The sequence below is a fragment of the Coregonus lavaretus genome (genome assembly GCF_964263955.1).
Source record: "Coregonus lavaretus genome assembly, chromosome: 2".
Classification (NCBI taxonomy): domain Eukaryota; kingdom Metazoa; phylum Chordata; class Actinopteri; order Salmoniformes; family Salmonidae; genus Coregonus; species Coregonus lavaretus.
Window position 1 is genome coordinate 57,405,628 of NC_139989.1, and position 14,035 is coordinate 57,419,662.

The 14,035-nt window shown below is 40.7% G+C and overlaps 1 protein-coding gene across 1 annotated transcript; it reads left to right on the forward strand.

The window, feature by feature from the left end:
• The first annotated feature begins 1,373 nt into the window (after positions 1–1,373).
• Positions 1,374–12,134, forward strand: LOC311145452 (lipopolysaccharide-induced tumor necrosis factor-alpha factor homolog). The gene is made up of 6 exons (XM_084181695.1): positions 1,374–1,408; positions 1,563–1,615; positions 7,237–7,433; positions 8,847–8,915; positions 10,699–10,843; positions 11,153–12,134. The coding sequence occupies exons 3-6, from the start codon at positions 7,253–7,255 to the stop codon at positions 11,256–11,258; spliced, it is 501 nt and encodes a 166-aa protein (XP_084037821.1). The 5' UTR covers positions 1,374–1,408; positions 1,563–1,615; positions 7,237–7,252; the 3' UTR covers positions 11,259–12,134.
• The last annotated feature ends 1,901 nt before the right edge of the window (positions 12,135–14,035 follow it).

The window sequence follows — 14,035 nt, forward strand, 5'->3', positions numbered from 1 at the left end:
GTTGAGTAGTAGCCAAAAAAGACAGGAGATTCAATGAGCAGCGCAACCCTACATTTCACCTATGAACATCAATAGCAGTACCAGGTGCAGTAAGCTTAGTTTACGGTAAAAACCTTGTGCAATATCTCAAATGTAGGATTAGGCTGTTCATTTGATTTATAATTTTTATTACGGACATGGTTTCTATGTTTTGCTCCTTTCAAAATACCCATGCCAGGGGACCTTGTTAGATTGTGTAGAAGTTGAAGTGAATGAAGTGAACTCTATGTGGGAAAACAAATCATTGGGAAGAACACCCAGACTAGAACACCCCCAACCCACCCCCCACATCTCCAATCAAAGTTATTGCCCTGCCTGTCACCATGTGCTGTGTCTAATGTTTATGATGTTGAGTCATGCACAGTCAGGGAATCCAAATATTTACAGATGCAGGTTTTCTGTTGTGTGCTGCTATTTTGGCCAGGTCTCTTGGAAAACGGGTTTCTACTCTCAATGTGACTAACCTGATAAAAGAAAGGTAAAAAACAAAACAAAAAAGAGAGAGAGAGAGAGACAGACCAAGCACTATTAGAAAACACTCACCACCCAGGAAGTTCAAAGTTACAACAGGTTGTGGAAATACTCATTTTATACCCATTTGTTTCTAGAATTGATATCTACAGTATGTCCAATGTTTCTCAGACCTCTCATAGTAATTTAATTGGCTATTGATCGGCTAATGTTTTTGATATTTCCCCTCCTTCTTACAGTAAGACATTGTTTCCTGTTGACTAAAATAGGTGGTGCATTTTATAACTATTTCATATAAATTATTAATGAATAATTTTATCATCCACCCTTTATATAAGGATGACAATCCCTTGCATTGTTGATATTTCCACCCATTCCTACAGTTGTGTCATATAGACTACAGTCCATGGTGTGATCTTTAACAATGATATTTCATGCCCAGTGTTAACTGTAGGATTAAGCTGTGAGCCCACTGAACCCTTTGTAAATGTCACCCTAAACAATGCATGCGTTTGTGCGTGACTATTGAAAGGTTGAGGTCAGGCATCATATGAGTTTGTGATGGGCGGGGATTCTCCTGAAAGCTAATGACGGAACAGTCAGCCCAAACTGCTTTGAAACACGATTTATTTAGCAAACACAATCATTCTATTTATCTCCCTCCCTCCCTCTCTCTCTCCATTTCCATTTCTCTCTCTCAATCTCTCTCTCCCTCTCATCGTCCCCTCTCTCTTTCTTTCTCTCTTCCTGAAACTTTGATGGATCAGGTTATTTTGTTCGCTAGTTCTAATGGAACTCTTTCACTCTTTCCGCCTCCAGTGTTATTTCAACACTTTCCTTTGATTGCAACCGCTTGAACAGCATCACAAAACACAGGAAGTCCTAATGCTAACTTAAGGTAAGAGTTTCAACAGTTAAACCATTTCCTGTAATATCAGAAACGGTAGGAGGTCTTGGGAAAGCTTGCTTTTCCTCCTCCTCTCACACTCTCCTCCCACCATTTCCTCTTTGGTCTCAAGCCAAAGGCATCTCCTTCTTTCTTTCTCTCCAAGGACCGGACAGTTCCAGGCCCTCAGCCCAGTCGTTCACCCCAGGAATCCTTGAGGTATTTGGGCCAGGAATCAGAGATTCTCCCCTTAGGAGAGTGGGGGGAGGGGGGGGGGGGGGTCACAGTCGTCTCGGTTATTTGACACGTGAAATAGTCTTATTTGATGCATCAAATAGTGTTATTTGACGTGTTCATTTTGACACACAAGACCTGAACAGCCTTCCATACTGTAGTAGATGTTTGGGGTTAAGAGCTAGCCTAAAGCCTGGGATACAGACAGTCACTTGTCAATGTTTAGTTACTAATTAAGCTGGTATGTAGCCTACAGATGTAGGATCTTAATTTGATCACACTGTTGCTGGAGAACTTTCCTGCAATGCAGGAAATGTAAACGTTTGTAATTTCCACTTTGAAATGTATCAACCCCTACAAAAACGTCCATTAATTATAATCCACATAATAATTCAAATTTCCTGTTGTTGCAGGATTCTTTTTTCCTGCTGTAGCAAACTGGCTCAAATTAAGATCCAACATCTGTATTATATCCTGTTCTCTACAGCAGTGTTGGTGTTATAGTAGAGCTTTATGTTGGTCTGTCCTCTGTTGAATAGTGTTATTATGAGAATAGAGGAGTTGTTAAAATGAGTGTGTGTTGAAAGGGAGTGTCTTTCTGTTATCTACAGTTAGTCATGTGGAAATCCTTGTCAGGGTGTGGCACTGGTTGTGTACTTTAATTGTGGATGTGTGTTCATAAACATGTATGTGTGTGTGTGTGTGCGTGTGTGTGTGTCACGAGGTAGGATGTAAATGTGACGTGCATTTATATGCTCTTTTGCGTACGTGCATATGTGCTTGAATGTTTTTGTGCAAACATACGTGCCTGTTTGTACATGTGTGCATGCGTGTGTTTGAGATAGATGGTGTGTGTGCTCTTGAGTGCTCATCCATAGAGATGGATGACTTGCTGTGAGGGCCGATGAGAAGGCACAGAGCTGGAGGAGAATGACTGGCCTTATCTACTCTGAGTAGGAGCCAACTCAGGGTAGAGTTCACAGGAGGTTGGAGGCACTTTATAATAATATAATATGCCATTTAGCAGACGCTTTTATCCAAAGCGACTTACAGTCATGCGTGCATCATTTTTTTTTTTGTGTATGGGTGGTCCCGGGGATCGAACCCACTACCTTAGCGTTACAAGCGCCATGCTCTACCAGCTGAGCTACAGAGGACCCCTTTAATTGGGGAGGACGACTCATTGTAATGGCTGGAGCGGAATGAGTGTAATGGTATCAAAAATAGCCAACACAAGGTTTCCATGTGTTTGATGGCATTCCATTTACTCTGTTCCAGCCATTATTATGAGCCGTCCTCCCGTCAGCAGCCTCCACTGACACACAACCTCATACACACTGTATGTTTACTATACAGACTCACAACTTAATATAGGTTGAATATACAGTTACAGTACATCATTTCATGCTACAGAAAAACACAACCATACTAACAGCTTTACTGTACAATACAGATACACTACTTCAGAATGTAGATGTATTATACACTACAAGAACAGATGCACTACTTCATCCATGTCCAAGTACACCATTTTGATAATGTGAAAGCTTTAGTAGGCTATCCAGAGGCTTTTATCAAATCAATGAGAGGAGAGACAGAGCAACATAGGGAGGGAAGCACAGGGGAGTCCACGATCTCAAGGCAACGTTTACAACATTAATCCTTCGTAATGGGTTTATACAGCAGCCAGATAACATATAGCTAGCCTCAATTTCCAACCTTACTTATAACCGAGTGATGAACGAGACTTCAAATCAAATCAAATTGTATTGGTCACATGCGCCGAATACAACAGGTGCAGACATTACAGTGAAATGCTTACTTACAGCCCTTAACCAACAGTGCATTTATTTTTAACAAAAAAATAAAACAACAACAAAAAAAGTGTATTATGAATAATGACGTTACAATGATTTTAGAGCTTTTTAATGGAAATTACAAAGCCAAAAATAGCGAACATTCAATTGCCAAAACATTGAAAATATCCCATTGTCTCTGTCAGGTCCATATTGAGTAGACATCAATAGAAAAATAGGAAATGACTATGAAATAATACAATATTTCAGTTGTGTATATTACTTACTTTTTATTATTTTTCATTCCTTAAATGAATAATCTCATCTTTGCTCAGGCAATAGCAGTCAGCAGGCCAGGCCATCTAACGTTATGTGGTCCCCATACAGAACTTTCTTTAGTCATCCTATTTAGCTACCCTGCCTAAGTACAGTGCCTTCGGAAAGTATTCAGACCCCTTGACGTTTTCCACATTTTGTTACATTACAGCATTATTCTGAAATTGATTTTTTTTAAATGTCCTCATCAATCTACACACAATACCCCATAATAACAAAGCAAAAACAGTTTTCTAGATATTTTTGCTAATTTATTAAAAATAAAAAACGGAAATATCACATTTGCATGAGTGATATATGATGCTGCCACCTCCATGCTTCACCGTAGGGATGTTGCCAGGTTTCCTCCAGACGTGACGCTTTGGCATTCGGGCCAAAGAGTTCAATCTTGGTTTCATCAGACCAGAAAATATTTTTTCTCATGGTCTGAGAGTCTTTAGGAGCCTTTTGGCAAACTCCAAGCGGGCCGTCATATACCTTTTACTGAGGAGTGGCTTCCCTCTGACATGCACTGTCAACTGTGGGACCTTATATAGACAGGAGGGTGTCTTTCCAAATCATTTCCAATCAATTGACTTACCACAGGTGGACTCTAATCAAGTTGTAGAAACATATCATGGATGATCAAAGGAAACAGGATGCACCTGAGCTCAATTTCGAGTCTCATAGCAAAGGGTCTGAATACTTATGTAAATAAGGTATTTCTGTTATTTTCTAAACACCAGTTTTCGCTTTGTCATTATGGGGTTTTGTTTGTAGATTGCTGAGGATTTTTATTCATGTCATCTATTTTAGAATAAGGCTGTAACGTAACAAAATGTGGAAAAGGTCAAGGGGTCTGAATACTTTCTGAAGGCACTGTATGCTGCAGAGCTGTCTGACTAAATCATTTTACTAGTTCTTCAAAGTAGATAAGGTATACTTTCTTTCACAAACTGTCTCTGTCCCTCTCGTTGTGTTTTGTACATTCCTCATTCATGTGGTCTATGCGGTCTGTGTGTAGCTAACTTAACTTAGCAGGCTTAAAAGTGTATCCGTCCAGAGATCTTTATACAATGACGATGCCCTAACAATGCGAGTCATTGTCCCAAAGGCGGTAAGAAAGGTTTAGGTCCAAAATAAGCCCATAGAAACTCACTGGGCTTATGTTGGACAGATTTTGGCGAGAGTGAAACCTCTTGCTTCGTCTCTTCCTCTCTGATCTGTCTCTGAGCTCGAAAAAACTGCCGCAGTTAATTACCACATTTCTGCTCTGAATTAGATTAAATATTTGCTTAATGAAAACTACAACTCCCTTCAGCCCAGCGTCCCACATAGTTCTTAACTTAATTTCTTCAGATTTCTCTCGTTAATTATTTAATTTCTCTCTAGAGAAATGGCGTGTTGGGCTCACAAAAAATTAACTAAATTGAACTGACGTCGGTCAATTAGTTGTTTAATAACCCCCCCCCCCAAAAAAACAAATGTTGGTTAATCACTCAGCAAACCCACAATACATGTCACCAGGGGTCTCTAAAGAGTCCCAAAGTCCAAAATGAATTCACGGCAACGCACAGTATTATACAGAGCCATGATTACTCAAGCAAAAAGCTAATTACCTTTAAAAACAGATTAAACAACATATCATGGAATGGCAGTGACTGTATGGGAACACGCACACAAACACATGCACACACAGACACACTCTAACACACACAACATTTTTTAGTTGTATTGTTTGTATTATGCTTTAGTTGTTTGTATATCATTGTATTTTACATTTGTGTGACTGTCCTTGTCTATAATACACCTTTCAAACCAATACTTTGTTCCACCAACTTTAGCATCCCGCCAACTTTGTTCTGCCTTTTCTCTATGTCTGAAAGGTGTTGCCGGTATCAAAGCATAAACTTTTATTTCCGCTAACCGGCCTAGTGATGATTGCGGTAAAGTTCTGCCTATGGCTTAGTATGAAATGTAGCCGTAATGCTGAGGCGGCATTGGCACGCACTACACTCTTAAGGTCTTGATGGTTGCTAGGCAGCGCCCGTTACTACTATCATCCTTTCTAAACTTTGCGAGGCATGTCACTTCACCCATCTCTTCGCATAGTCCACCACATGCACTGTTTTCTTAACCACAACTGGATGGAGCCATAAAGAATTACTGTGGGAATAAATATCACTGAATGACACAAATATTGTAATAAAGTAGTCTAATGCAATTGAAGGCAACAAATTGTTGCTTACTGAAACTCCCAAAGTCATCCAATTGTTATAATACATTTTATTGAAGCAATAGCCTACTGCGTGTGGTCAACAATTTCAGCGCCGTTTCGGGCAGCTTTGAGACAAGAGTGGGGACTGGTCTTAATAATTCAATTAATGTCCGGTTTCTATTTTCACTTAGTCTCCGTTTGGATATTGGTTATAGGCTACAGTTAGGCTGTGGAAATGTTAGCTAAGTTGAGGTGAGTGCTGCTCATGATCATCTTGTCTAGTTGGTTCATTTATTAGCCTTGATCAGAACATTTTGCCTGCATGCTAATGTAGTTAACAAGTGGATTATTTTGCTCTTCACTAATGTTGCTTAGTAGCCTAGGCTTACTCCTGACAAAAAGCCTGTGACTTGTCTTAATCAATGTGATTTTGTTTCACTGAATCTCTGTGTGTATATTTGGTTAATTCTCTGGCTGGGCAAATAAGTGGAGGTGGTATAGCTCATCTATTCGTTTTCTCATCTATCACTGATCAGACACATTTAGCATGCAATAATGTAGCCTAAATCAAGTGCTTTATTTTGCTCGACCACGTATAGGCAACTCCAAAAGCCTGCGGAGGTTGAAAAAGAGATGAAATGTGGATATATGACAGCGGTTCCACACGTTCCTGTGACGGAAGCTGTGTGGCAAAAATATTATTTGTATTTTATTCTGTTATAGTCCATTATATTCTTAGCCTACTATAACATATATTTGTTGACTGTCTGTTTAACGAACAAAATAACTATTGATTTCATGTGCATGGCCATGTAGCTTATAGGCTCAAAATATGCTATTCTGTTCTTTTGAAAATTCATTGTATTAGTTTTATAATGTTTCATAGGACTTGCCTAAACAAATTAATAATGTATTTCTTTAATGGTGGTATATTCAATGGGTTTATTAAAATAGGCGTCCACCCACATCGGCCCACGACTACTCCCACTCCTAAACTTGCCAGCATGTGAACGGGATATATAAAAGGCTTCTCCCGGCAAGAACGTGGTAAAAATTTGACTTTATAAATTGGCTTCTTAAAAACATTGCCAGATTTTTTTTTACAGGCAACATACCGTAAAGTCTTTCTGTAAAGGGTATCAGTCTATCAGTGTTATGTTACTAGTCATGTTCTTTTTTTATTGTGGACCCCGGGAAGAGTAGCTGATACTTCTGCAAAAGCTAATGGGGATCCAAATAAATAAACACAACACACATAACAGTTTCCCTCATTGCAGGTAGAGATCAGTGGAGATGGAGAAAGGTTATCCCGGGGATGGTCCTTCCGCCCCTTACCCAGGACCTCCCATGAACTATGGGGGGATAACCACGGGCCAGGGCCCCCAGCCAGGCTTGTACACTCAGCCTCCAGGAGGATACCCTGCCTCCCCTGGTCCTCCACAACCAGGGTTCCAGCTTGGTCCCTACCAGGGAGGTGAGTGTCTACTGGTTTATACTGTACTTCAGAAGGCTGGATTTACCGTATACTCTGCGTGTGAGAACCAAGCATTTTTGGAAATTTTAAACCAATTCCTCTAACTCTGGCTTAGAATGTTTGTTTCTCAATTATTTTTTTTCTGCATAATCACCTAGATCTTAGAGACGACAGGACACACAACAAATGCTACTAAAAGACACATTTGGGTCCATGGAGATTAATTGAAAGTGCTCTATCCCTTGTGGGAACTACTGTAGATATGATACAATCAGCCAAAGCCAAATAAGAATACACAACAAAAACAAACAGCTTGATTTGTGGTTATCTGTGTCTGTTTCTCCTGCTCTTTGGTTACACTGGTGGAGAATGGAGACTTTGGAAAGTACCCTATCCTTCAGTTCTCCGAAACCATTCAAGCACTTATAAAGTGAGAACATACTGTTAAAAAAGTTATCTTGAGTATTCTTTCCCCTCCTTTGAATTATATTGATTGTGTTTTGGATTACATCACAGCAAACACTTACCTCCTTCAAGTACTATTTTGCAACACCACTTTTCTTTGGAAACACTCCCCTTCAATGTCAATAATGTGTGGGAAAACACTCAAACACCTACGCACACCATAAAGCCTTGACTATTATATTTAACTACGCACATTCTAGTCATTTATTACAGTACATGCTCTTATCCAGACATATGTAAACAAGCTCATATCAAGAGCAGAACTATCATACAATGGTGGAAATGGGGGGAACCCATTGGAATTGGAAATGCGGTGGAACTCATTGGAACTGGAAATGGGGTGGAACCCATTGGAACTGGAAATGGGGTGGAACCCATTGGAACTGGAAATGGGGTGGAACCCATTGGAACTGGAAATGGGGTGGAACCCATTGGAACTGGAAATGGGGTGGAACCCATTGGAACTGGAAATGAACATCACTGGGTGTGAATTTTGTTGATGATACAGCGCAACTATCTGAATCATGTGGGTTAACCCAGTTAAAGTGATAGTTCAGCAATGTTACATATTTAGACAATTTGTTTCCTTACATTCAAAGGAGTCTGAGCAAGCAACCTGTGACAAAAGACTGCTTTTGAGGTAAGATAACAAGTACCTAAATAATGGCAAACCGCTATGTAAAACTGCTGAACTATCCCTTTAATCAAGTCCATTTCCAATCAATCAATCAATCAAATGTATTTATAAATCCCTTTTTACATCAGCAGATGTCACAAAGTGCTATTTCAGAAACTCAGCCTAAAACCCCAAACAGCAAGCAATGCAAATGTAGAAGCACGGTTCCACCACCAGATACAATCTAACTCCACAGAGCATGGTGGTATAGTAACAACATGTTCATTGCATTGTGACCACATTGTGATTGGGATCTTACTCTCCTATTCAAGGTCCCCAAGCAGGTGTGTACCCACCTCCACCACAGTACACCTCTGGACCAAGTGATCCTGTGCCAGTCGGTGAGTTGACACTTCCACTTCCACCTCACACACACACGCACACACACACGCACACGCACACGCACACGCACACACACACATTATCAAAGGTTAATTGGGGTTAATATGAGCTAAATAAGGAACTTACTCGAAGATTAACCCAAATGCACATGACATGTTTGAACAACAACTTGTGACCTGAGTATAATTATTTCCCCGGAATTGACCCAAACTGTGTGGGCAGTCTGAGCAGTGACTATATGTATGGGCAGGTCCTGGACAGGAGCGGTGGGCGAGAACAGGAATGAATGGAAAGAATAAAACATTTTCCGGAATGAGAAAGGAATGTGAAATACCGGAAAACAAGGTGACTCACAGAATATCTATAAACTGTATCTAAAGCTACTCTGGGAAACCAGGGGATATGAAGTTACATAATGTCTCAGTCAGAGCTGCTCCAGGAAACCAGGGGATATGAAGTTACATAATGTCTCAGTCAGAGCTACTCCGGGAAACCAGGGGATATGAAGTTACATAATGTCTCAGTCAGAGCTACTCCAGGAAACCAGGGGATATGAAGTTACATAATGTCTCAGTCAGAGCTACTCCGGGAAACCAGGGGATATGAAGTTACATAATGTCTCAGTCAGAGCTACTCCAGGAAACCAGGGGATATGAAGTTACATAATGTCTTAGTCAAAGACTAGAAGGAGAAAAGTTCAGAAGGTAAAATCTGTGCATACATTCACAAGATAACAAGTCAATGTTTCCATCCATGTTTTGGATTAGGCTTTTCCTCTCTGGCTTCATCCCAAATGGAACCCAATTCCCTATATAGTGGGCCTATGGGCCCTGGTCAAAAGTAGTACACTATATAGGGAATAGGGTGCCATTTGAGACACAGCCTCTCTCACCCATTTGGGTTGTGACCCTTCTCTTACACTGATGTTATTGTGCTGTGCCAGAGAGGTGATTTGATTTGGAGGCACTCTAAAATGTGCAGCAGCCTGGTGGGAATGAATGGACTCTCTGATCCTGGATCAGATTTTCTTCCTCAGCTCTCAGGCAGACTCGACTAGCCTGGTCCCAGATCTGCAATCTACAACTCCATTGCTGTAATTGTCACAATGAGCACAAACAAGTCAGAGACCAGGCTAAGATTCTACAGTAAACTGGTTCAAAGGAAACATCATTGTCTGCTGTGGAGAACTGTTTAGCAGAACAAAACAATACCTGAGTAAATATTTAGTCTTTAGAAAGGGAAGGTTATTTTATTCTCTTTGGGCTAGTATAAGGAAGTACAATTCAACTGTGTGTGTGTGTGTGTGTGTGTTTGTGTGTGTGTGTGTCTGCACGTGCGCGTGTGTGTGTGTGTGCGTGCACACGTGTGTGTAGAAAGTTTATAAAGTGCAGTTGTACTCAGCAGACCACCAGGTGTCAGTATTTCTGTCTTTCTGGATAAGTTGAATTAAGTTGTTTTCATGATCCACTAAATAGTTCCTTTTACATTACACTCTTCAATTACACTACAATCCGTGTCACATCGGTGCCCCCTTCAAAGTTGTAAAGAATGATGGAAGGAAAGTGAGAGATAGACAAAAGACATGGGAAGAGGCAAGAAAATGTTTTGAGTGTCCAAAGAAAGATGGACAGAATAAGGAAAGCATAAAAGATTGGGAAATGTTAAGAAAAAAAATAAGGGAAAAAATTGAACTTGGTGGGGAACTTGGTTACCTTGTGTGACTCTCTCCTCATTGACCCATGTAATAATTATTCTTAACCTTGTGTCTCTCTCTCTCCTCAGTGACCCATGTAATAATGACTCCTAGCCTGAAGGAGGTTGGAGGTTTGACCATGTGTCCCCACTGCCAGCAGACCGTGGTCACCAAGACAGAAACCAACCCTGGCCTGCTCACCTGGCTCATCTGTGGTGGCCTCTTCATCGTCGGGTGAGAGAAATCATCCTCTAATGCTATGCTGTAGTATAGCTGTGTATATGACCGACTGGGGTACGAAACCCGGGTCACATGTGCACTACACAACAGTGTTAGCCCTCTGAGCTAAAGCCTAGGAATACCTTTGAGTTGTGCACTAGGGAATATGGAAAGTAGGGTTCAAACCCAGGTCTTCTGTGCATGACACGCCAGTGTTAGCCCTCTCAGCTAAAGCCTATAGGCATACCTTTAATTTGTGCATTATGGAATAGGGTACCATTTTGGACGGAGACAATTAATTAATTCCACTGTTTAACCCTGTAGGTGCTGGCTATGCTGCGTCATCCCGTTCTGTGTAGAATCATGTAAAGACGTGGAGCACAGCTGTCCCACCTGCAACAAAATCATCTACGTCTACAAACGCATTTGATATTAACTTGACCTGACGTCACTGTACTACCTTTATCTGAAGGACTTGGACATGGCACTTGAATCAAATCAACATTTCTGTAAATGTATGAGGGTCGTATTCATTAGGGTATGTGATGTTTTAAAATGTTTTACAACGAAGAAACAAAGAAACAAAAACAAATATTTCTCATTGTCCAGGTAGTCCCTCCCTTTTTCAGTCCATTTTCTTCCATTTGGTGCCTAATGAATACGACCCAGGTGTAGCCAAAAGGGTTATATCTATCCTGTATAGTCCCTGAGCAGGTGGTGAGCTTCCCTCAGCTCCACAAGATACTGTATAATATATGCCATTTAGCAGATGCTGTTATCCAGTTTTGCATGGGTTACCCTAGTAGGAATTCAAACCCACAAGCGCCATGCTCTATCAACTGAGCCACACAGGTCCCTGGCCAGACTTGACATTTGTAGTGACTTCCAAAGAGAATCCTGATACCAAAGAAGGATAATAGCTGCACTATAGCTGTTTCACTGTAGTTCTGTACTCGTCTGAAGTCCATGAAAGTGAAGGAACTTCTAAACCACTCTACTTCTTATTGTAATATTGTTATATTGAGATGTATCTATCACCATCATACTTCTTATTGTAATATTGTTATATTGAGATGTATCTATCACCATCATACTTCTTATTGTAGTATTTTTATATTGTGATGTTTTTCTTATTACACTCTTGTAGATGTTCCCTCACTGATCCCGTTCTCTTTCTCCTCTGAACGTTCTACTACTCATTTGTCATAAAGGAATGTTGTCAATAATTACAATGGATCTTATGGTTGTCTTTTCACTTCCTGCCTAGTTGCTCCGTAAAGCTCTGATTAAAGTTGTCTGAATTGAAGAGATGACTCAGCATTTTTATTATGAGCAGATAGGAAGCTTGAGCAGACTGCCAACAGTTCTTTGTCATCCATAAACTGCAACTACTTCAAGCCTCACTGGTTTCACAGCTACTGTGTTATAACTTTATCTCACCAGGATTGCGTCCCAATTATCTCTCCTTTCCTCCAAAGTGTGTACCTGTTCACTTCTCTTCATGGATTTGAAAGGAAATGACTAGTACATGGAAACTCTCTCTAGCCCATGCACACTTCAGGACGAAGGTGAGATTATTGGAATGCACCAATTCCTGTAACAATTTATTGTATACATTTCCTGCAACAGTCCATCAACTTCCTATAACTAACATTTAATCAGTCCAGATCAGTAGCACAATTCAGAAACGGTCCCTGTTGGGCTAGATAGAGGAAATGGAGAAGCATTAAACTGAGACACAGTTGACGTCTGATAGAATAAGTGTTCTTCACGAGTTTAAGTGAGTTTTCAAGTTGCAATTCAATGACAGACTTGATAATTGCTCCTGATAACTGAATGCTCCAGTTTAGTGCACACTCTCATGAGAGACAATTGTTCTTCAACAATTAGAAAGGGTCACACAGGGATTCAGAGAGAGATTAATACAGTTTGTTAGATGTTTGTTTCTAGAAACAACAGTGTGCTGTTCAAAACACTCAAGTCCTTTGTTTGTGCTTTGTTCAATATGCCCGGACATGTACAGTATGATAATCTGTTGTTGAACCTATTGAATCTGTCAGTGCTTGACATGGGCACGACCTGAGTACCGGCACCTCAAATGTTCTACTGCTTGAGCTCCTGCACCTCTTATTACCTGAACAGTATCGTGGAGTACCGGCACCTATTCCAGTCCAAGTCAAGCACTGGATTCAGTGAGAATAATGGTTGAAACCAGAATGGCGCTGGAGAAGATGGCTGCCGTTTTACAGCCCTCTAACCAATTGTAATATTATGTGTGTTTTTCCGCGTTATTTGTAATTTATTTTGTACATAATGTTTCTGCCATTGTCTCTTATAACCAAAAAGAGCTTCTGGATATCAGGACAGCGATTACTCACCTCGCATTGGACAAATATTTTTTCTTCAACGAGGCGGCCGCAAAGGATATCCTACAGACACCCGACAAGGCCCAAATCCCCGTCATTCGCATGAGGAAGAGACGATATCGTGGACGTAGGTCGGGGTGCATTGTAAGGATCTGACGGCGAGCGAGTAAACTGCCTCTCCCATCAATCCTATTAGCGAATTTTCAATCATTTGAGAATAAATTGGATGACCTAAGATTACGGTTATCCTACCAGCGGGACATTAAAAACTGTAATATCTTATGTTTCACGGAGTCGTGGCTGAACGACGACATGGACAACATACAGCTAGCGGGCTATATGCTACATCGACAGGATAGAACGGCTGACTCCGGTAAGACAAGGGGTGGCGGTCTGTGTATATTTGTAAACATCAGCTGGTGCACAAAATCAAATACTAAGGAAGTCTCGAGGTTTTGCTCGCCTGAGGTAGAGTATCTTATGATAAGCTGTAGACCACACTATTTACCAAGAGAGTTTTCATCTATATTTTTCATAGCTGTCTATTTACCACCACAAACCAATGCTGGCATTAAGATTGCACTGAATGAGTTGTATAAGGCCATAAGTCAACAGGAAAACGCTCATTCAGAGGCAGCACTCCTAGTGGCCAGGGACTTTAATGCAGGGAAACTTAAATCCGTTCTACCTAATTTCTACCAGCATGTTAAATGTGCAACCAGAGAAAAAAAAACACTAGACCACCTTTACTCCACACACAGAGACGCATACAAAGCTCTCCCTATCCTCCTGATTCTTGCTTATAAGCAAAAACTAAAGCAGGAAGCACCAGTGACTCGGT